Genomic DNA, 24,681 nt, shown 5'->3' with positions numbered 1-24,681 from the left:
CCAAGTGTTAAAAAAAAAAAAACAGGCTAGGTTCACCTAAAATATTGTCAGAGTCAAACACAGCTATCCTTCAAAGTTACTTTCTCTGTTTGAGCCCTCATCCAGTTCGGAGGACACAGGCAGGAAAGGGCTCTGTCATATGGAAGAAGTAGGAGGTAGCAATCATGTTGTTGGACTGAAGCTTCCTGAGTTTTCTGCCAACCTTTGTGGCAACAAAGAAATTTTCTAGAGAGACTTAGTTACTACATAGGGGAAAAAGGGCCCTGGACTAAGTTGTCTTGTTCTAGGGTAGCAATGACGCTTGGGAATGAGATTCTCATTGGGGAATGAGTGGAATGAAAGAGGGATTCTGAACTTGGGACTTTGGACCTGACTAGGCTAGGACTGTCTGATAGAACTTTATGAGATGATGGAAATGTTCTGTACTGTCAAATTATAGCTGCTAACCAGTAGCATTGGCCTAGATTAAAGTCTTTGAGAAAGAAACTTTTGTGCAAATTTTGTCATGAATGTCCAAAGATTCAGTTAGACCTTATGAAGTGAGAAAGAGAGAAGGGGTGCTATTGTTACTCCTCTCCTAACACTCTTCCAGCTTCCCTCTCCATGCAACAGAGTTCCTTTTATAATCTCTGACTTGTAATTAAAAATGAGTTCCCCTCCACAGTATCTGCTGCATCCATTGTCCCTTTGCTGACTGGAGCTGGACATGAACAAAAAGCATGGTGCTGTTGACACCGGGTATTTGTGTTAACAACCTGAACATCAGGAATAAGCTTTGTGGCTTGTTACGGTATTAGAAGTTTTTTTAAAAGATTTATTTATTTATGCATACAAAAGCTGGGGTACAGGCCAGAGATGCGGGAGGTAAGAGGATTCACCAGAGACAGAGTAAGGAACAGAACAGGCAGATCGAGTGAAATACACTGCTGAGGGGAGCAGCGGGCGAGTCAGGAGAGGTGATCTATGCCATGTGGGCTGCTCTCTGGCTGGCCGGGGATCGAACTCGTGCTGCAGAGGCTGTGGATTGCTTCATAGGGCGGTGCTTAACCCCTTGCGCCACCAGGGAGGCCCTCTGGTATTAGAATTTTCCAGGATATGGTTGGCAGAAGCAACAACTAGGTGCCATTTCCATCAGTTTCCAAGCAGATGTTCATAAATTGTTAGGTGAATCGGGAGTTGTCAAATTTAAGATTATTTAAAAATTCAGTTTGTTTTTTCAACCCTGTCCTGGTAGTCATGAAGGCCACCATTGATTTTTTACGTTGCAATTGTGCTTCCTATTGCTTTTGAGTAGTCACCAAAGAAAGACTATAAAAGTTTTTTTTCCTTTGATGGCTGGGCTGCACTAAGCACTGCTCTTGTTGCAGATGGATAATGCGCAGGACCTGCTTTCCTTCGGTGGTCTTCAGGTGGTGATCAATGGGCTGAACAGCACAGAGCCCCTGGTGAAGGAGTATGCTGCCTTTGTGTTGGGGGCTGCCTTTTCCAGGTGAGTAGGAGTAGGAAGGAGGGATGCCCCACTGGCCCAGGATCATTTGGTAAAATCTAGTTTTACTCTTGACCTGATTGGCCTGGAAGAATTTTACATCTGAACTCATGCACATCCTTATCACACACATTCCTATCCATATTTCAGTATACTCCTAATGAAACAAGAGTTAGAATTTGATTCTACCCTGTACATAAAATTTACAGCCATGTTGTCATCTACGTGTGACTCTGTTGACCCACATCTTTTTTTTTTAATATATGTGTGTGTGTGTGTGTGTATGCACACATACATTTAATAATATGTTAAGTCATATTCTCTATTTAAACTCATGAAAAGTTAGGCTAACCATCAGTAGTTGAAAGTACAACTACAAGTGTTGATCTTTTGGGCTTTAAAACTACCTCTGGTGATGAAGGAATGATGAATCTGATCTTGAGGGTAACTTGTCTTCCCTTAGCTGTCTTGAATCAGTTGACATGCTGTCAGGTTCTTGTACTCTCTGGATTGGGAATTGTTAAGAATTTCAGTTAATGTGGCTAGAAGACTGATAAGGCAAGAGGAACTGAGGAGGGGGCATCTTTAAAGAGTGAATGCAGAAAGATATGTGAGCACCTCATCATTATACTCATAGAAAAAAACACACAACATATCTTTATTCTGCAGGTGGTCCATTGGACCTATAGTTTCCCAATTTCTAAAAATCTGTCCCTAGGACAATTCATGTCGCTGCATTAGGATCCAGCATTCAGATTCTTACAGTAAGGGTGTGGGCAGTGGCTCTTACGGGTAGCCATGCTTGGTTTCAGGGATGGTAATATTGCAGGAGAAAGACTATTCTCAGCATCTTTACCGCTGGAAATTTTGTTTAGAGTCAGGGGCCTTAGACTGCCACCATCCTGACACACCGAAACTTTGTTTTAAAAAGTTTGCCATTGCCTTGCATCCATTCTCACCTTTTAATTAGTGTCTGGCTGGTGCCCTGTCATTCTGAAATGCTTCAGCATCTTTTTTATTAAATTGAGGGGAGAGCTGGGAAGACTGGAAGAGTTGTTGCATGGGTAGATGCTGAGAAAACTGCAGGCCTTTATTCCCCTTATCATTGACCTACCTTGATCTCTAAGTCCTGGGTGTCCTGTGATTGTGCTGTTGACAGTCAAGACTGCGGCTTACAGGCTCTCCAGACCTTCCTGGGTTCCATCTGTCAGAGCAAGAGTCTCCCTGGAAGCCCAGGGAAATCTCAGCCTGTGTGTCCAAGGTGGAGAACCTGTGAGTTTGCCATGGGTAGCTCTGATTTCAGCTCTGGAGAAATCCAGTGTCTTATCCTCATAAAGCTTCAGAGACTGGAGAACTTACTGAGGTTCACTTTTTGTTTCTCAAGCCATAAAACTAAGAAATAAATCAGGGGCCTCACTAGTGGCCTAGGGGTTACATTTCAGCACTATCACCGCAGTGGCCTGAATTTGATCCCGGCCAGGGAGCTAACCCACGTATGGTGCAGCAGACCACTCCTGTCTTGCCTGCTTCTCCCCTTAGCAGTGTATTTCAGTAAATCTGCCTGTTCTGCTCCCCACTTTGTGTCTGGTGAAACTTCTTACCCCACCCCACCCCCGTGCCTTTGACTTGCATCCCAGTTCTTCTATGCAAAACAAAAAAACAAAAAATAACCCCTAAGAACTAAATCAAATGCTATTAGTTCCCAGGCTATTTTTGGAAATATTTCCCATAATCCCAAGTATTTTATTCCACTTTGAATATGAACATAGTAGCCTATATGTCCTTTGCTATTGCTTCTAGAAACATTTCTTCAGGTAAACTGTGTAACATTTGTTGTCACATACTAGTTGAAGGGGGCTAAGTGACTTAAGATGTATTTCATAAGCTTTGAACCTGCTTAGCAAACCATAATTCACCCAGAGATTATGCCAATATGGGTGTTATTAAGACTTTTCCCTGATTGTATTAATGTAAGACCATGTTAAACATTTATGCAGCATCACTAAAATTTAAATAGAGATAAATATAAAATATTGCAATTTAGTATTGTGGTGGCAGGCAAACTGCTGTATTCAAATAGTCCTAGCTGGGCTTTTGATGGCTCACTAGAGGGCAGTTACAGTGACAGCATGGTATGGCACCAGTGCTTTTAGAAGCAAGCAGCAGGTTCCAGAACATCATGAAAATGTCAGTGTTTTATGCAAAGAGAAACATGATGCAAATCAAGAATATTTCTATGCAGAGAGGCAAGTTTTATTGTTTTAGTAATATTTTATTTTGATGTAAGTATTGGTTCTGTAGCTCCTTATTTGCTGGCAGCACACTGGTGTGTGTTCACGTAACATACCTACGTGCACAAACATGCGCGCACACACACAGACAGAGTGATTGAAGGAGCTTGCTTTTCCTCGAGGGCATTCAAGGCACAGTAAGCACATTGGATCTTGGAGTCCTAGCCCTTGGGGGTGTTATTTAGATGCCATTCCTTCTAGCTGTTGATGGACAAGGATAGTGCTCAGTCAGTTCAGGCCGCATCAGAGGTCTATGTCCAGATCTGCTCTCCACCATTTCCTGGTTGTTTTCTTATGGATACATAATTACACCTTTCTAAGCCTTTTTTCATTTCTTAAATAGGAACAATAATAGGTGTTCTCTGCATTTCACAAGGTCAAGTGTGAAGTAACATAATATACAATGAGTCCTGTGAAAATGTTTATAAAGCACCTGTTAGTGACAAGGTGGTGTAAATTCATCAAGCTCATCATGGGTATTTTTTACTAGGAGTTTTTCCTATGAGGAAAATCTTCCATTGTTCCCAATAGTACAAATCTTTATCTTCCTTCTTTTCACTTCTGTTGAGGTGCTTATGTTCTACCAAATGTCTTTTGGTGCTAATCCTGCTGCTTCATGAGTGTGTTTATTTGCTTACCTGGGTTAATTGTTTAATAAACCCTCCACATTTGTATGGATGAAGCACTTCCCTCTTGTTAAACATGAAGCAGTTATTCAAAAATCAAGAAGAGAGTTGATTTAAATGTAGTTGACATGGCCAGTAAATGTTACATGGCCACTGTAATAGTTTGTTGCCTTACTTAAAATATTATCCTTATTTATGAACCACACACACTGACTTTCTGGCATTTGTTGCCTAAGAAGATATGTGGAGATAGGGGTGCTGATGTCTTTGGCAGCTTTATCTTTTCATGGTTTCTTTGTTGTTGTTTTTTTCCTTTGTTTTTTTATATATATTTTTATTACATCAGCCTTCATTTTTGTACAATGTATTATTTCCCCATGAAATTCCCACCAATTCCCCCATGCACCATCACTATAGTCCCTTGTGTTCTTCCCACCCCTGTCCTGATTCCTGATCCTTGTTTTTTTTTTTTTTTTTTAAATCCTCTTCTCTTCTGCAAGTCACTTGTTTTCGGTGGCCTCTCTGTGACCTGATTTCATCTCACAATGGCATGCGTGTATGTTTGTCTGCAGTCTGACCTGGTAGGAATATCTGGAGTCCCAGACAAGTGATTTGTGTTTTTGTATAAGAGAAGTCTCAGGAAGGCAATGAGAAATTCAGGGATTAGAGCCTTATGTAATCTGATTTTGGTATTATTTCTCAGCAAGCTGACTCCCTGCTTTTGGGTCTGGGGAAAGGTGAAGGCTTTCTTTCAACTGTCAAGAATTAAACTATCAAGAAACTGACATGTGTACCCCAAGGAGCACTTTCTTTTGCTGTTCTCATGCCCCTATGTCAGTCACTTTTGGTGACCTGTAGTCATCTTTTTATTAAGTCACATTCCTATCTGCATATATGTGAATTATTTTGCAATTACTTAGATTTGTAAGTGCTCATTGTATGTAGTACTTTGATTTAAACTGTCCATGTTCAGTATAGAAATGTACATGTGCCATCATTCATAATATGATTATGTTTTATTAATGATGGATCCCTAGAATAGAATTCTGTTCCACCTTCTCTATCCTTGGCATCTTCCTTGAACCCTCCTTGGCATATTTTTGGGTAGTTAATTGTGTTTTTAAAATGAGTATCTCCCCCCACCCCTTCCCCGGCACCCACTTATTCCATGCTTTATTGGCTCTCTTGCTTCCCCACTTGTACTCTTCTGATTGCGGTCTCACCAATCCATTTTAACCATATGGCCATTGTCATAATACCGGGTCTCATATTCATCTGTTGGCCTCCAAGTCCTAGATTTCTTCCCTGCCATCCTCAGTGGATTTCTTACTTACCTGCATCTTCTCTCCTCTCTTTACTGATGAATAACGTGAGCTTGTTGGGTATTAAGTCACAACTTAAACAACTCAATAAAAGGTCAACAGATTTCTGTCATCTACTGGATATCTCTAGATTTCTCAAAACTCATTTCCCATTTTTGCCAGTAGCTCATATTCTTTGATCACCTTCATGATCTTTCATGGCTTCATCTCTTCCGTTGAACATGCTTTTTATCTTTACTGTGACCTCCAGCCTTGTGCACATCCCTCCTGTTTTCCCCATCATTGTCAGTGCTGCCCACCCTCCTCTCTCAAGGTTGCTTCTTCTTAATCTGGAAATATTCTCACATTAACCTATCCACTGACTCCGGTACCATCTACCAACTTGTCATTACCTTCTACCTGCTATACATATTTTCTTTCTCTTCTAAACCTCTTTTAAAAAAAAAAAGGTTTATTTATGCATACAAGAACCAGGGTATAGGTCAGAGGTGTCGGGTGGGGGGGGCAGGGGAAGAGTGAGAGGATTTACCAGATACAGAGTGGGGAACAGAACAGGCTGATCAATTGAAATACACTGCTGAGGGGAGCAGTGGGCAAGTCAGGAGAGGTCTGCTGCGCCATGTGGGTAGTTCCCTGGCCGGGGATCAAACTCGTGCTGCAGTGGCTGCGGATAGCTTCATAGGTTTGCGTTTTAACTCCTTGCGCCGCCAGGGAGGCCCTCTCTTCCAAACTTCTTGTAAGACAAAAGGAATACAAGTAAGTACACATGAACCTGATGTTCTTACCATCCCTGGAATTTTTCAAGAGTGTTTGTAATCATTGACATCTCTGTAGCAGTCAACAATGTTAACCACTACTTTCCTTTGGAAATACTACTACTTGTCTGCCACATGATTTTAGTCAGTGTGTTCTTGAATATCTGAAATCCCTCCTGCTCCTTTTCTTTTCTTTTTTTTTTTTCTTTTTTTTTTTAATTTTTTTTTTTATAGAGGCATGTTTTTATTTGTTTGTTTGTTTTTTGTTTATACATGCACTGGGTACAGTCAGAAGCGCGGGAGGGTGAGAGAATTCACCAGAGCCAGAGCGGGGAGCAGAGCAGGCAGAAGGACCGAAGTACACTGCTGAGGGGAGCAGCGGGCGGCAGGAGAGGTCTGCGCGCCATGTGGGACCCTCCTCCGGTGGCCGGGGAGCAGCTGGGGATCGAACCGGCGTCGCAGAGGCCACGGGCAGCTTCGCAACCCAGCGCTCAACCGCTGCGCCACCGGGGTCCTGCTCCCTTTTCTTTATGGAAGCATCATCTCTTTATTATCTCCTAATTATGGTTTTTCACCCAGTTTCCCTTCTCCATTTTCTCCACCATTGGCCCTATCTGTTCCACGATTTTAACTCCTACCTTATTATGGGTTACTCCACCTCTGTGTTTAAGCCCAGGCTTTCCTCAGGTCACATCCACCACATATGTCAGACTGTCTGATTATACCTCAAACTCAAGAAGAAAGTGGAATTCGTTTTTGTCTCTCATAAATGAGGTTTTTCCTCCCACGTTATTTTTTTAATCTATTTTTGGCAGTATGATTGTCGTACTTACCCAAGCTTGAAACTTTTGAGTGATATTTGAGTCTTTTTTCCTCCCAATTCAGTTTGTGAATGAGTTCCATGGATTTTTATTTCCATTATTGTTGTCTGCTAAATAACTGTTTCATACTTTCTATTTCTTTTAAAGAATCTTGATATTGTGAGGGAAGCAACATGTTCAGAAAGGGAATTCCCTCTTGTAGTGTAAGGAGATGAGCCATGAATAGTCTAAACCAAGCATAAAAATTTCATTCTCTGTGGATGTACATTGATTTAGAAATGGGCATGTGAGCCAGTTCTGGCCAATGAGACATAAATAGGTGTTTTCTGGGAAGGCTTCTGGGAAGCAGTTTATTCTCTTGTAGAAAGGTAGTAAGAAAACTCTGCCCACTTCTCTGTGCCTTGATTATGTGAGAGTTACAGCTATTGCATTGGACCATGTGGTGAGAAGCACAGGTACAAAAAAGCAATATGCTGGGAGGAAAAGGGAAATAAAGGGAATTTATTTAATATTTAATGAAGGGAAGAGGCAGAAAGGAAGTGGGTCTTTTAATGTAATTTATCCACTCTACTGAATTTGGAACCATCTACTTCTACACTTTTGTTGTGAGAGATAATGTCTTTGTTTTTTAAAAACCAGTATCAGTCATTATTTTGTTTCTTGCAACTTAACATACTCATATTAATAAAATTCCCCCAATCTTTTTGCATCTTTTAAATTCTTCTTGCTTCTCCATAGCACTCATCTCAATTTGTAATTGTATACTTTGTTACCTGTTTACTAGTAGAAGATTCATTTTCTATCTTAGTCTTCTGTCTGCCTTATATACAGCACAACACTAGTATTGGGTGCTAGGAAATAATTATTGAGTGGATAGATGAAGAAATAAAAGAATTAACTGATGCTTAGGAAATGAAATGTTTTTCTAGTTAGTACATGGGAGTTGAGTGGGTAGAGAATGCTGTCTTTATTATTAATGATGTACTAGTGAATGATTCATATATCACACCTTTACCCTTTCAAATCTGAGGTCATGGAAATGAGTATGTAGCCCCCTGGCTGAAGGCCCAGAAAATATATGTTAGAGTTTGGATGAGGTCAGGTGTTGGAGATATAGCATTTGAATAAAAGTTTTAATGTGACCCGTAGGGCTACTTCTGACCTCTTGACTCTAGAAACTAATTTTTTCACACTTCAGTAGTATCAGGGGAAGTGCTCAAACCATTTCATATCTGATAAATTGATTATTGTATTAACCACATTTGACCCAGGCAATTGGATAACTGTAACTCGTAAAGCTTCATTCAAAGACTGATTTCTTTTTGAAGTGGCAATTGATGACAATTGGAAAATGAGCAATATGCTTGATGTGGCCCCTCCCCATACCCCTGCCCTTCTCCATCCCAGCACTGCAGAATCTAAGACTTCATTCTGGGAAAGGAGGTATCATTGTGCTTTAATGAATTTGCCCCTTCAGCATTTTTTTTTTTTTTTTAAGATTTATTTATTTATTTATACAAGCACTGGGTACAGTCAGAAGCGCGGGAGGGTGAGAGAATTCACTAGAGCCAGAGCAGGGAGCAGAACAGGTAGAAGGACCAAAGTACACTGCTGAGGGGAGCAGCGGGCGGCAGGAGAGGTCTGTGCGCCATGTGGGACCCTCCTCCGGTGGCCTGGGAGCAGCCGGGGATCGAACTGGCGCTGCAGAGACTGCGGGCAGCTTTGCAACCCAGCGCTCAACAGCTGCGCCACCGGGGAGGCCCTTCAGCATTTTTTTTTAAATCTGTCTTTGTGATGTGTCCCTGCCTTCTCCATTTTATGTGAGTGCCTTCAGATTTTTTTCCTTATTGACTACCTCCTTGTTAATTTCTTCCCTGCATCACTCCAACTCAGAATCTTCTTTCAATTTTATTAGTGTTTGTTGTGAGGACTCCTAAACTGACCCTTTAATATATCTAGTTCTTTCTGTATGCCAGTTTTCCCTTTTGTTTCCCCAATAAAATTGAAAGCTGCTTGAGAGTAGAAACTGGCACCCAAGTTTATGGTGCTCAAACACTTCTAGAGGGTAACTTTTATATGGCTGCTTAGAGTATTTCATGGTATAAACTAAATAGTCTCTCACAAAAAATGGCAATTACTGAAAATTGGCAGGAAGAATGAAGCGATTAAGAGCAGGAGAGATTTATTTTCTCCATTTTGTTTGATTTTCCTTCCAATGAGATGTATTATACTTGCAATTAAATTATAACAATAAGTTAACAAAAGAAAACAGAACTGTGAGACTTTGTATATGAGCAAATGGTGGTTTACATTTCCCAAGCAGCATTCTTGGTTCAGAATACCTGAAGATTTTGAACTAAATATTTAAACATTTGCTAGGGCCTCCCCTGGCGGCGCAGGCAGTTGAGCGCAGTGCTGTGAAGCTGTCCGCAGCCTCTGCAGCACGCCGGTTCGATCCCAGCCGGCCTGCGAGGGTCCCACATGGCGCGGCAGACCTCTCCTGTCATGCCCACTGCTCCCTTCCTCCCCTCAGCAGTGTATTTCGTCAGGCTGCCTGTTCTGCCCCACTTTGTCTCTGGTGGGTCCTCTCACCCTCCCGCACATCGGGCCTGTACCCCGTTCTTGTATAAATAAATCTTAAAAAAAAAAAAAAAACACTTTCTAGATAATTAAGCCATGAAAGGGGCACTGCTCTGCATAATTAAAGGGGACATCAGTAACATCATATTCCTTATTTGATAGCCCTGAAAGAAAGTGAGAGGAGTTCTAAAGACAAATACAGTGGAAAGCACAAATACAACGAGATAGGGAGCATTGAAACTTAACAGCTGTCCTGAGAACACATGCCACTCCTTAGTGGTGAGAGTTTTTACTCTCACCACTTTGTAAGTTGGGGGCAGGAGACAAGACATAGCCCATGAAAGGGAGAAGTAGAAAAATGAAAATCATAGACTTCACAGGAGATATTAAGGCAATTTGGCTTCGAATGGAAGGGGAAAAAATGCCCAGAAAATTCTTTGTCCAAGCCAGCTCTAGAGTGCATTTGGGTTGACAATCACATTGCTATTTGTGGCCTAAAAATCTCAAAGCTGAAAATTTAGTCTGAAATGGTCACAATAGATAATAAACTGGAAAAAAAAGGTTTATAACTTTTATCACAGATGTATCATTAATATTCCCTAATGTAGTTATAAAAGAGCACTTAGAAATAAAGACTGAACATACTGATATAACCTTATAGAAAAATGGGCTAGATATACAGTTTGCAAAAAGAAATGTAGATGTGTTAACCATATGACAAATGTTCAACCTCACTCATAAGAGAGAGGCCAATTAAACCTATGCTGAACTACTATTTCTCAGCTATCAGATTGGCAGAAGTCCCAAAATTGATAGTGTATTCTACTGTGTTCTACTGTGAGGTTGTGGGGAAACAGGCTCTCAAATATTGGTAGTGAAACTCTAGAGTAGTACAGTCTTTACAGTGGGAAATTTGACAATATTTCGCAAAAGTACATCTATAATTTACCCTTTGAAATAGTATTGCTACTTCCAGAATTTTTACCTCTAAGCCACATTGGTAAAAGTATGGCAAGACATATGTCTGCTGAGGGTTATTCACTGCAGCACTATTTATAATAACAGGACAGGCAATAGCCCAAATGTCCATCAGTAGAGAACTGATTGAGTGAATTGTGTGATTTTTTTTCTGTGTAGCACTATACATTGTCGAGAAGATTGACATACTTTTGTATAACATATACTATTTCAGTTATTATATATTCCAGGTAAAGTTTGAATAACTGCTATTAATTATATGTATGTGGTTATAGTTTTTAAAAGTGAAGAATAAAGGTTACTATAGAAGTGGAACTTCACAATTATGGCAAATATTTTACATAATTAAAAAATTCAATTATAATGTAATATAAAGATCCATAAAAATTGAGAGCAAAGGGAAACAGTAGGATGTAATTGTTTATAGAATTGGCATAATCACACAGTGAGAAACTGTCTCATGCAATTTTACAACCCAATAATTTGGCTGTACATCCCTGTTTGGATCGATCCCCAAAACAAAAAACCTTCAAAACTTTTCAGAAGTCATATTGTTGATGAACTGGTGGTGATGGTGTTCTTAGTCTTTTGTAAGTATTATGGGATAACGCAAATGAATAACTGTTGATTTCTCTAAGAACCAGGATTTTCAGCCTGCAAAGGGAGATACTAATGTCAAGTTACAGATTGGATAAAATCCCTCTTTAGTCTTGATGTTGAACTGGAAGTATTAGTAGGACCTTATGATTCATTTTATATTTAAAAATGTATTTTTAGTTCTGTCCACTGGAAAGATCAAGAAAGAGATAAACACAATGGTAATGACCAACTCTGACTTCCAGATTTTGTTTTCTAAGTACCATTTCCCCTTGTAATAACATTTGCATCAAAAAGAACTGTGGTTTCTTGGAGAAATGTCTGATTTCAAATCAAGAGTAAAATACATGCAGTATATTTTGCCTTGAAAGCAAGGAAGCTCTCAAAGACTATGAGGATCTTGGGTAAAGCACTCAGGGTAAGGTGCAAGTAGAGATGAAACAGGACAGGCCAGTGATGTGTCTGTGCACCGTTCTTCCTACTTTAATCTGTAGATGAAAAATTACATAAGACAAAATTTTTCTGAAACAGTCATAATGGCAGATTTTCTAGCTTACTGGTAGAAATATATATAATCGTCTTTGAAGGAACACACCTTAAAATCAGGGCTCCCCTGGTGGCGCAGCAGTTGAGCTCTGGGCTGTGAAGCTGCCCGCAGCCTCTGCAGCACCGGTTCGATCCCCAGCCACTGGTGAGGGTCCCACATGGCGCACAGACCTTTCCTGCTGCTTCCCTCGGCAGTGTATTTCGTCAGTCTGCCTGTTCTGTTCCCCGCTCTGGCTCTGGTAAATTCTCTCACCCTCCCACGCTTCTGACTGTACCCAGTGCTTGTATAAATAAATAAATAAAATCTTAACAACAACAACAAAAAAAACCAGGCCTGCACAAAGAAGAACATTCAAATGATCATGAGGTCACAATCAAAATATCACAAAGCACACAAAAATTATCTTTGGCCCATTTTTCCATTGAGTCTTTTGATTATTGCTTATTAAGTATCCTTAAAATTTATATATATTTGTAACTAAGATACATAAATAATATATTTTACCATATATATTATTTTTAATCTGGATACATGTCTTTTGGTATGTTGCTGGTCATTTTGTTACAATTTAACATTGCTTATGTTGCCTCTTGTCATAGATACTGTAAAGTGTTTCATAAAATTAAAATCATTATTAATCTATTTGTTTATAGTTTGTACTCTTGATGTTTTAAGAAACTATCTTTAGGGTATTAAAAATATTTTCCTATATTATCTTCTAAGTATATAAAGGTTTGACACTTAGATTTTAGTTTAATTTTTTATGCTGCAATATATAAATTTAATATCATTTATGTATTTTAGTTTTTGCTATGCAGGAAACTAGTTGTCTGGCATCTTCTATTAAGTAGTCTGTCTTTTCCCCAGTGGATTATAATGGTGCTACCATATAACCACTTCCTTTGTTTGACCAGGTTTGTACTCTGATTCATTGTTCTCTTTTTCTATTGTGCCAGTCTCTTCTAATTTCAATTACTAAAGCTTTTATAAATATCAGGTAAAACAGATCCTCTTTTTTCTTTAAAATTGCTTTGGATATTATTTTACCCTTTCTCATATGGATTTGAGACATACTTTGTGAGGGTTAACAGACTTGATATTTCAGTTAGAGTGATATAAATGTATAGATTAATGTGTAGGAATTAAATATTTATAATGTATTCGCATTAGTACATACATCTTTCCAACTAGATGTTTATATGTCTTTTAATAAAGCTTCACAACTTATCCCATATAGGTATTGAATCTCTTTTGTTATCCTAAGTGCCTTACAGTATTTGCTATTGTAAATAAGATCATTTTTTAAAGCTTCATTTTCTAATTTATTGTTGCTGGTAGATGATTTTACAAATTTGAGTTATTACTAATAGTTCATCTGAATTTTTTTCTGGATTTCTTTATAGATAATCCCCAAGTACTAAGGTGCCCAATATAGCCATGGAACTTTTCAGTGAAAAACGAAGGAAAAAAAGGGTTACATAATGTAACTGTTTTGCCCTCTCTGCTCTGTACTGCCCCTATGATGTTCCAGGTGAAATTGTTACAATTTTTCCTCCTCTCTGGGGATGCTTTCCTGTGAAAGCCTGATCCTCCAATTCTCAGGTCTTTTTCAGGCTCCTTTATCTTCCTGTACTGTTTTGTTGTGTATGTGGGGGCAAGGTGAGTCATTGTCTTCTCTGTTCTACAATCTTACGAACTCTGAGGGCTGCACTTCAAACCCAGAACCTTGGTGTCAATGTCTTTGTTCATTCTATAGTTTTAAAGAGTTAACATGTCCTGTAGAAAGGACCATCCCTCTAAGGGTGTTGACTGGGAATCCTAGTCTTTTCTTCTCTATCACATAAGCTCTTTACTTGCTATTTTGAGGCAGCAGGAAATAAGGTGAGGAAGCATTAGGGGTTATATATGATACAAGTGGTTGTTAGTATATGACTTGATAAAAGTCTGTTCTGTTTCTTTCATTCCTTCCACAATCTGATTGTACATTAGGAGGTATTCAGTGGGCCCTGACTGGATTGTGTCTCTTTGGAAATTTCATTCCACACACTTCTGTCCTTGGCAACAAACTGAACACTAAGAACAGTTCTGATCGACCTTTCCAGAAATAGGCTTGGTCAGACTGAGGCAAGCATGTTTGAACCCTGCTGCTCTGGTTCATTTTTTTTTTTTTTCCAGAATAATCAAGGCCCTTCTGAGTGGTTTCTCTATGAGGTTTAAGTCACAAGGTCTTTGATGGGGAACCTTCTCGCCCATTGTGTGCTTCCTTTCATTTCTTTTTCCAGTCAAGCACTTCTGAGTGTTTTGGTTATTGAATTTTGTTTAGTTAGAAGATTTCTCTCCTGGCCTTTGTTCTGCCTCCATAAAGGATGGAGGGAGGTCAATAACTGAAAGAGAGCAGGAAATATCAAATCCCTGTCCCCTACTAATGACAGCCATGTTCAGCAGCCTTTGCTACCTGGGTAGGAGACTGGAGTTTCTGGACTTTTTCAGGACTTTATCAGGCTGTATCCTGATATCTTGGAATGTGTACAAAGTGTTTAATGAACAGCACTGGGCACAAGGCTGTCATGTGGCTGAGGAACAGAAGGATTTCCTTGTATTGGACAATCCATAATCCCTTTGTTTCTGGGAAATCTTAAAGACTGACTTTCCAGGCTGCCACCCAACCCCCACTGCATTTCATTTGCGTATACAACCTTGAGGTTTAAAGTTAATTTATTTCTATCTCATTTTCTCCCAGCCTTTATACTGCATTTAATCAGTTTGCTTTGGTTCTTCTGCCACTTCGGCCAGGCTGCCGGGAAAGGATTATAGCTGGGCCCTGGTGCCCCAGCCTCATCCAAAGCATCTGGCCAACATGCTAGAATGTAGACTGTCTCAGAGGCGTCCTGTTTTCTCTCATTGGCAAGCACAGGGTACTGTAGGCTTCCCTTTGCAGAAAAACTGGGAAGGCTCTTTTGAAAAAACAAAGTCTATTAAAAATAAAATGCAACCCAGCTGCCCAATTCCCAGGAATCCTCCCCAAGTTTCTTTTTGTGGTTAGTTCATTTAGGTCCTCATACTCTCATGGCAGAGAGTTGCAGCTAGAAGCTGCACCTGTAGTATATCTGTGGGGCATTAGACTAGGATTTCTGGGTGCAACCTGAGGGGACTTTGTTCAGAGTGATCGCTCTAGTATCTTCACTGTGAGCATGTGCCTTTTCATAACCCTCATTGTCATGGCGGAAAACTGTTTTGGGTAAGTGTATGTCCACTTTGGGGTAGGTGACAAAATTCAAAGAGAAACGAAGGCCAAACAGACAGTGGACCCAGGAATAAACCTCTTGGGAGTTTTTCAGGAAGAGCAGACAGGAATAGGCAGTCCTGATTCATATCTGTGGCATTTAACATGAAGTTCCTGTTGCACAGATGTGCTTCCCAAATATCTATGGACAGTGATCAGTGACTGAATGAAGGATCCTCCAATCCCACTCATTGACTCTTTTGAAGTGATTTGTTCAAGGTCACAGAGCCAGCTGGCAACCAGAATAAGATGAGTCAGAAGCTCTGCTTTTTCAGGCTAAGTTAGGGCCTCCAGGTAGCATTTTTTGCCCAGTGAGAAAATTCTCAGGATCTGAAACAAAGTGTTCCTGCAAGATTCAGATATATACCCCTCTCCAGCCCTATAACTCACTGTGCCTCAAGTGGTCTACTGTTTTCCATTTTGCAAAGGCAAGAAGCTGTTGGAGGCTTATCAAACTAGATAGCTCTTCATGGGGTATTCGGTATCTTAATACAGAGTTGTCGAGCCTGCCCACCTCCTCTCCCCCCTTTGTTGCCACAGCCCATCTTTAGATATTCATGGTGACCATTTGGGGTCCCTCATCTCTCTTGACTCTTTGTTCTTGGAGTCTGTACTGGAAGGTTCACTAAATAGTACCTGGCTGAGAAAATAAGACATTTGTTTCCTCCTTGGAACATGATCATACTTCCCTATGCTACTTTGGTAAATGTCCAGGTGTATCTATGAAGTAACTTAAATTTTATGTCTTGAACTCTGATTTGGTAGAATTCACATGGATTGAAATTCAAGAGACACAAAAGGGCACAGTGAAAATGTCCTCTTACCCTGTTTGTGTGCTACTCAGTGTCCCTTTCTCAAGGGAACCCAGTGTCTCCAGTTTATTCTAGAGCTACTTATGCATATTTAAGCAAATATACCCATATAGTGTTTTTACCCAAAGGCGTGTTGCTATATATACATGGCTCTACAATATGCTTTTTCCATTTAACATCTTCAACATTATTCTTTATCAGTATATAAAGAGCTTCTTTTTAGGCGATGGCTTCTGTTTTTAATAAACATAGAATGAGTGAGGTGGAAACTTTTGGGAAAATGTGTGCGTTGATTATGTGCTTCGATAAATTAGACTTATTACTAGGCAACATTTATTGTTTGGATGAAGGATGTATTTGACTATTGTGTCTAAGAAGTGATTACTGATGGCTTTTTAGAGCCAGTATGACTCACAAAGCATCTTTGATGATGTTTGAAATGACTGTATCATTAGTTATGATTGGGATTTTGTGCTGTTCAAAATTTTAGTTAAAAACCTGTTAAGGAAGGCAATAAAGAAGCAACACACTGGGCCTTCTCTCCATTGTATTAGGATCATGGTGTAACAACCAGGCAGTGTGGACTGTGCTAGGCACTTTGGTCTCTAGAGATACCCAGATGCTTTGTCTTTGCAACTGTGGAAAGTTAAAAAAGCTTGACTATTTGCATTTTCCCCACTGAAACATGCTAACAAATTGGGACTGCCTCCAGACCAAGGTGGCTGACTGGTTAGGCTGTGGCCCTCATATTCCTGGTAAAGAGATGATCCCCAGAGGGTGGGTGGGAAAGTGTGTGGGTGGATGAGAGAACTCCATCTTGAGTCTTTGCCAGGGCAGTTACTTTAACGCTTCTGGGAGAGCCACACTATTTACAAAAGACTAAAGCCACATATCTTGCCTTTTCAAGGGATGTAAGGGCTTGGTTTCTTCAGGGCCAGCTTAAGACATCTAGAGATCCTCAACAATCAAAAGAATATGATGCCCATACTGTCCCCTCCCCATGGATAGGTAATCCAAAATGGAAATGATTCTAAGTTGTAAATTAAGTACACTAGTCCAGGATGGATGACTAATTAGATTTTTTTTTAAATAATGCATGAAAGAATAAAATATCAAATTGACTCCATTTTTTTCCCTTTACATTTTTTTATTTTTGGCACCCAAACTTTCTTATGCCCAAGGACAAATTGAATGTTGTATGATCCAACACTGAGAGTTTCTAGTTTTCCTAAGGAACTGCCCTCTGAGGATTTGGGTGGCAGGAATTATTTTACAATGTCAAGAGCTTTGAAGTTTTTAAGAATGTTCTTTTGTTTATTTGATATATCTTTGCCCAAACTGAACATTAAATAGCTCTGAAATTTTCCTCCAAGAAATGCATTTTATTCTTGAGTGCTCCATGATGAAATCAGTCTTAATTTCAGTTCAACTAGTGTGTAAAAACACACAGTGAGTGATTATTAGTCCCCGAAGGAGGCAAGACAGATGGAGCCCAGAATGGAATTGGCTTTATGATTAATTGAATCCTTGAAGAGTTGAATGGAGTTAAAGCTGATTTGGCCCAATCAGTGCCTTGAGACGGCTGGTGCTGTCCTGAGCCTGGGAGAGGAAGGGGTCACAATAACCCAGATTTATCCTCTATTAAAATGGATTGGATGTGTTCATCAGACCGTTCCCATTTTTTAACTATTGATGCAGGATAATTGGAATGGAAACAAACAAGATTAGAACTAGATTGCAGGTATTTGTGCAAGTTGCCTCCTAAATCAGAGTCCGTGATTTTTTTCTGAGGGTGTGTTATCATTAGTCTGAATCACTGAAACTCTAAGACACACCTGAGCTGTCCAGGCAGAAGGTGAAAGGGGAAGGAAGTGGGTGGGGGGCAAGAACTGCTTGAGGATGGGAACTAGGTTCAACTGTCTTTTTGGACAGAAATCTTTCAGAGAAAGATTTAATTTAATTTGGCTCTTTTTTCTTTCCAATGGAGATGCATAATATATAGGTTTGAAATGACTGCCTCTTCTCCACAGTGAATAAATGGATATGTTCTTTTTTAATGTTTGGATCAAATGGTCACCTAGGGCAGCTGCTGCCTGTGGGGACCCTGCAGCCCAGAGAGTGGGAAGAGAGAAGGCCTGATGTTGTATGGGATATTAATCACCAAGCCCGTCAGGACAGTGGTTGCCCCTGTGCCTTGCCAAGGGGCTTGTTAGTGCAGACATTATGTTTGGAGCCAGAGAGCTTGTGGTTGCCGTTATGGGCAGGCTGTTCTTCTGGGCCAGAGGCTGAGAGGGGAAAAGCCCATGTTCTCTCCTAGCTCTCGGTCACTACCTGCTCTAGCCATGGGCTAGCATGTGAGGCAGGCGGTCCTGATCCTGAGAATTATTCTCATCTAATCCTGACCTCAGAAGTCTGCAGTCAGAGATCACTGTTTCAGGTTGACAGCCAGCTCAGTGGTATTAGAGTAATCATTTTACTTCTATGAGACTTTACGTCCCTCTTTGTAAGAATGAAAGGACTAGATATGTGGAGAGTATACCACTGTCCCTTTCCTTCCTGAGTTCTATTCTTGATGCTGGTGCCTGTGCCAAGTATCTGGCAGCATGCTGGATTTAAGCCCCTGAAAGTCCCATCTGATAGTCAAGCCCCTTGGCCTTACCTTCCAACTGTGCTTTTTTTTTTTTTTTTTTTAAATCTTTTCATTTTTCCATTTTGAACTCTTGTGAGTCAGGCTGCAGGCAGCTCATTTACATGGGAGCCAGCCAGAAGGAAAATGACTTGATGTCTACTTTCATTTTGCTGTGGGAGGTGTCTTCCTGTTGAATTGCTAACCAGGCAGGTCAGAGGGAATCAAGGGATCTCACTCATCCCTAGATAGAAGCAAGTACAGCAAAACACCTCAGAAAGGGATGAAAAAAATTCTTCCCTGATGACACTTCTCAACTCTGGCATTCTCTAAATTGGATTTACTTAAAAGAGCCTATTCCCAAGGGAAGGAAGTGAGATTTCTTGGTCCCACATCAGAAAAGGGGACACCACGGCCCACGCCACACGCCAGGACCACTGTGGAACTAAGAACTGAGTCCTGCTTCATATCTCCCAATTTTCCCACTGCCATGTCCTGCCATTACCTCAGTCCTGCTAGCTGCTCCGGCTGTAGCTTCCACTGCTGCCATTGTGTCAGGCATAAAGGAGTTTAATTTGCCTATTTTGTTGGTGTCCCCTGTGTGAAGAATAGCAACAGAGCAGTGTCTGATTCCCTATGTCTCATACAGCCTTTGTTCTAATCAGAGTCATCTTTCCTTGTCCAGCTCCGCCTCTGCCAGGCCCTTTGCCCCATCCTAGCCTGGACCCTAGAGCAAGCAGTCCTCAGCAGATTTTCCTTCCTGCTCTTATGCCCACACGAGATGTTGGCATGGGAGGTGGAGTGGATGGCAACCCTACTCAGGGGGACCATGCCTTATCCCCTGGCGCTAAAAGGCTTCAAACACGTATGGGAAAGAGAGAGATTATGGGTACAGTGTCAGTCTTTCCTGGGGTCAGTCTTGCCTGGGGTAATTCTTAGCATTCAGAGTCTAAGTTGCTCCTCCTTTGTGTTCTTGAGCCTAGCTCTGAGCTCCCATCTTCCTAGAGTGATATTTCTTCTGGAGTCCTTGAAATGCAGCTGCTCTATTCAGTGACAAGAGGACATGCTAGATACTTAACCCTGCTGGTTATATAAGGTAGAGGAGAAACACTGCAGTGTTTTCTTTAGCCTTCATTTCTCTAAACTGATTGGAACACATCTTCTGGGGAAGGGGAAAATTCTAGACACCTTTGCTAGCCCCTCAACATAGCCTGAAGCCACAGGGTGCTCTTGAGCTTCCAGGATGACATGCTATTTGTGAATATGCCATTCCACCTATCTGTCCAGTACCCAGTGCTGTGGGCAAGGTTGTATATCAGGGCTGAATGAACTTGATAGCAGAGGAAGCTCTGGTCCAAGGGTGGTTATGACCTTCCCTGGGAGGTGGGATGCCAATGAGGCTTCTGACTCACATAGACTGTCTTTTTCTGCTGGACATAAACATTGTTCACAGTTCCTGCCAGCCCTCCCATCCTTCTTCTCTTGAGCCCAGCGCTTTCTATTGTGACATCCTCTATCATTGGTGGGCAAATAGACAAGCTCTGTTAGGAAGGACTGGAACACGGGGGTCCCATTAAGATGGGGTTGGTAATGAAGCTTGACTACTACCTAACACCATGCACAAAAACCAACTCAAAATGGATTAAAGAACTAGACATAAGACCTGAAACCATAAAATACATAGAAGGAAATATAGGCGAAACACTACATGATATGCACTTCAAAGACATCTTTACAGACACATCACCCAAAGCAGTGATAATGAAGGCAAAGATCAACAGCTGGGACTACATCAAATTAAAGAGCTTCTGCACAGCAAAAGAGACAATAACAAAAACAAAGAGAAACCCCACCAACTGGGAGAACATTTTTGCACACAACACTAATGGTAAAGGACTGATCACAAAATCTACAAAGAGCTGATGAGACTCAACATAAACAAAAAAAATAATCCAGTCAAAAAATGGGCAGAAGAGCTAAAAAGAAACTTCTCTGAAGAGGAAATGCAAATGGCCTACAGGCATATGAAAAAATGTTCAACATCACTTGTAATCAGGGAAATGCAAATCAAAACTACCATGAGATACCATCTTACACCAGTGAGAATGGCACATATTAAAAAAACTAGCAACAACAAATGTTGGCGAGGTTGTGGAGAAAAAGGAACTCTCCTGTACTGTTGGTGGGAGTGCAAACTGGTCCAACCACTATGGAGAGCTGTGTGGAGATTTCTTGACCTACTAAACATAGAGCTTCCATATGATCCAGCAATTCCACTCCTAGGTATTTACCCAAAGGACACAGAAACATCAATTCCAAAGAGCACCTGCACCCCTATGTTTATAGCAGCACTATTTACAACAGCTAAGCTTTGGAAACAACCCAAATGCCCAAAAATAGATGACTGGATCAAGAAGATGTGGTGCATATACACCATGGAATATTATTCAGCATTCAAAAAAGATAAACACATGCAATTTGCAGCAACATGGATGGCGCTGGAAGGGATCATGCTCAGTGAAATAAGCCAGAAGAAAAAGAAAAATGCCAGATGGTCTCACTCATAGCAGGAATCTAGAAAACTTAAATAAGGGACCAGGAAAAAGAGTAACTATAAGAAAGAAAATATCAAAATCAACAAACAACTATGAACAAGAGACACTCTATGGGGGTGGGGGTCGGGGAAAGGAGGGCTTGGGGTCAAAATAAGGGGGTTGTAATTGTATGGGGAATATAAAAATAAAATTTAAATTAAAAAAAAAAAAGATGGGGTTGGTGGTGGTAGGATAGATACCTGCATGGACACATAGTTCCTCTGTGTGCCATGGAGTGTGAAAGGATGGCTCCTTGCCCAGCTCTTCTCTCTGTGGGATTCTCCAGTCTCATTGTGATTCTTTTTTAAGATTTTATTTATTTATTTATACAAGCACTGGGTACAGTCAGAAGCGCGGGAGGGTGAGAGAATTCACCTGAGCCAGAACGGGGAACAGCATAGGCAGACGGACCGTAGTACACTGCTGAGGGGAGCAGCAGGCACGGCAGGAGAGGTCTGCGCGCCATGTGGGACCCTCGCTGGTGGCCGGGGATTGAACTGGCGCTGCAGAGGCTGCAGGCAGCTTTGCAGCCCAGAGCTCAACCGCTGCACCACCAGGGGAGGCCCTCATTGTGATTCTTGATGACAGGATGGAAGGGGTGGTGGTGGATTAAGCTAGGTAGCGGTCATGGCTGAGAGCTTAGCACCAAGGGCTGCCTTTGGAAATAGTGGCTGATGGTACTTCCTCCTATAGATGTGTTGTGAAGAGGTAACTGTTTTGCTAAACAGCCCAAAAGAAGCATGCTGAGGATTTCTTACAGGATGAAGAGATGGCATCCAGGGATATAGAGGGACTGAGAGGCCAGGAGCCTCAGGGTCCCACTGACTTCCATAGTAACCTTGACCAAAGTCCTTGACCTCTCTATACACTTACCTGGAAGTGAGAAATATTCTCCTATACCTCCTGGGGGTCATGGAGAGAGATGAGATTATCCCTGTAAATGCTTTGATAGTCTTGGAAGAAAAATGCTGTATCTCTGCCAGTTGTTGTTGTTATAAATAGTGACACTTGAAAATCGATAGGGCATCACTCTGAGGCTCTGCAAACACTGCCCACGCCTGTTTGTTTTCACATTTATTCTCACCTTTTCCTAATGATAGGAAGGGCAGATGCTGCCCTCTCTGTACACCTCACTGGTGGGTGGGCGGATTAACCAGGAAGTAATGAGCACAGCAGAATCCGTGAACTGGACACATGCATTTGGCGGCTGAGCTTGCTGTTGCCCGTGGCAAATGGGCTCAGAGAGGCCAGCTTCTTTCACAGATATTTACTGAAATTCAACTGTGTTGTGTTCTAAGAGGATAGAAAGATGCATTTGGCATATTTATTGACTTCAGAATGTTTAGACTCTAGGCATAAAGAGTGTTTAGAAATAGCCAGTGTATCTACAATATTCAGACTGTGAGCTAAGATGTTTCCATACATTTTCTCATTGAATCTGTGTAAATGAAATTATTATTTCCATTTTATACCTGAAGAAATTGAGGCTTAGGGAGGTCAAGTACTACTTCTAATACCTTCTAGACTGTGTTAGAGCTAAGACATGAACCCAGGCAGTGTGACTTGAAAGTGAAGCTCCATGTCACATAGTAAATGCTGAGAAAAACAGACAGCAGAGAAAGAGACAGGGAGAGAAAGGGGAAGAAGGTGAAAGGGCCAGGAGAGGGGGAGATATAGCCAGCTAGGTATCTGGGTTCCTATTGTTTTCTCTGCCCATGAGTGATAATCAGACATATCATTTGCTTCTCTTTCACCACGCGCAGGTAGTTCCAGTCCACGAGGAAAACTGGGATATGTGTCAGGCAGGAGTGGGTTATAGGAAACTTGATTTTGGTGACTTATCAGTCCCATGAAATGACCCTTGGTAAATGCTCCCTGAGAACGTAGTTTGGGATTTCTTCCCTTCTTGTTGCATCAATTGAGTTCTGTTGCCTTTGTAGTTGACTTACCCAGCAGAGTTCTCCACTCACTTGACCCCTCCTCAAGGGCTTCTTTTGGAATCACTGAGTGTGAGTCCACATGTCAGATTGTGGCCTTGGGTCCAGAGTGATTCTCAGAAGAAATTTTTCTGCTGGAGACAGACATCCCGGGTGGCTGACTGATGCAAACATGAGGCTTCCATGGGAGTTTTGGACCCAGCACACTGAGAGGAGAGTTCACCTGTTGTCACCAAGCACAGGAGAAGGGACCCCTCCCTAGGAGCGGGTCAAGCACATTATTTTCAGCAAGCAATCCTTATTGTTTAGTCAGCCACTTTAAAAATAGATATCACCCTTTCTTTCTAATTGGCACCATTTGTCATCTTCTTTCCTTGTTTTTCACACTCTGAACTGTTCATGAATATTTATTTACACTCCCAGAGGCAACTCCACATATGTATGTGTATGTGCACGCACACGTGCCTCTCCTGCTCGTTCTGCCCCTCCTGCCTCTCCTGTCACAAGAGGTGATATAGTGGAAGGCAAGCAGTGGAAGGGCAGGAGCCCTTATCTTTGGACCCCTTTCTTTGATACACTAACTGACAAGTTTTCACACCTCTGTTCCATTCTCTTGCTTGTCTGTGATGTTATTTCTGCACCTTCCCTGTTTGACTGAGATCTTTACTTTTTTCAGAACTCAGCCAATCTTGAAGTCCAATACCATACCTCCACCTGTCTGCCTGGTAGGTGAAATGCCTTTCCTTGGGAGTTGCATCCAGGATCCCTGAGGTGCTTTGATTAGTACCCTGGCTTGGACTTCCAGCTCTTCAGATTTGTTTTCGGTTCTTGGCACAGGCTACATGAGAGGAGTAGGGAACCAGCTTTCACTGCTTTTTCCCCCAGTGAAACCTCTGCTTATCGATTACACTGACGCACAAGTACTAGCTCTTCTGAACAACAGAAGGCCCTGAAGCTGGCCAGCCTCAGCGATGTTGTGCTGAGCTGAGCTCTCTAGAAAGAATTTCCCCTTTATGACTGTGCCCCTCTCTATGGGCATTCCCCAATCCTGAGCCATTGTTCTGTGTTTGATGCTTTTGAGTGACTGGAAAGATAGGACAACTACCTACGCATTTAAGTGAGAGAACTTATCATTGAAGATGGACACTTCTCAGGGATGTGTCAAGCACTCCTTGATGTTCTTTCCCTATTCTCCAGCAGAAGGTGCATTCTCTTCCTCCTAATAGCTTCTCTAGGCCTGAAATGATTACAAATGTCATTTTATTCACCCATCTCCTGGCAAGAAAGCTGTCCTAATCACTCATCTGGCCTTAAAACTCATTTATTAAAAAGTATGTATTGAGTATACTGCTGTACTGGGGATATAGCAGTGAACAGGACAGATAGGTTTTGCTTCTTATATAGTTTACCTTTAATTCAGAAATTT

General features: G+C 41.3%; 1 protein-coding gene across 1 annotated transcript in view; it reads left to right on the top strand.

Moving 5' to 3' along the window:
- The window catches only part of SIL1 (SIL1 nucleotide exchange factor), a gene marked incomplete at its 5' end in the record, with an annotated part of 153,464 nt that overhangs the window by 86,127 nt on the left and 42,656 nt on the right, over positions 1 to 24,681 (top strand). Inside the window, one exon of the mRNA XM_084252564.1 lies at positions 1,368 to 1,489. Within this exon, the coding sequence (XP_084108690.1) occupies positions 1,368 to 1,489 (122 nt within the window). The remainder of the gene's footprint in view (positions 1 to 1,367; positions 1,490 to 24,681) is intronic.

The sequence above is a fragment of the Talpa europaea genome (assembly GCF_964194135.1).
Source record: "Talpa europaea genome assembly, chromosome: 13".
Lineage (NCBI taxonomy): Eukaryota > Metazoa > Chordata > Mammalia > Eulipotyphla > Talpidae > Talpa > Talpa europaea.
The sequence above is the reverse complement of the archived record's forward strand: the minus strand, read 5'-3'. Positions and strand labels throughout refer to the sequence as shown.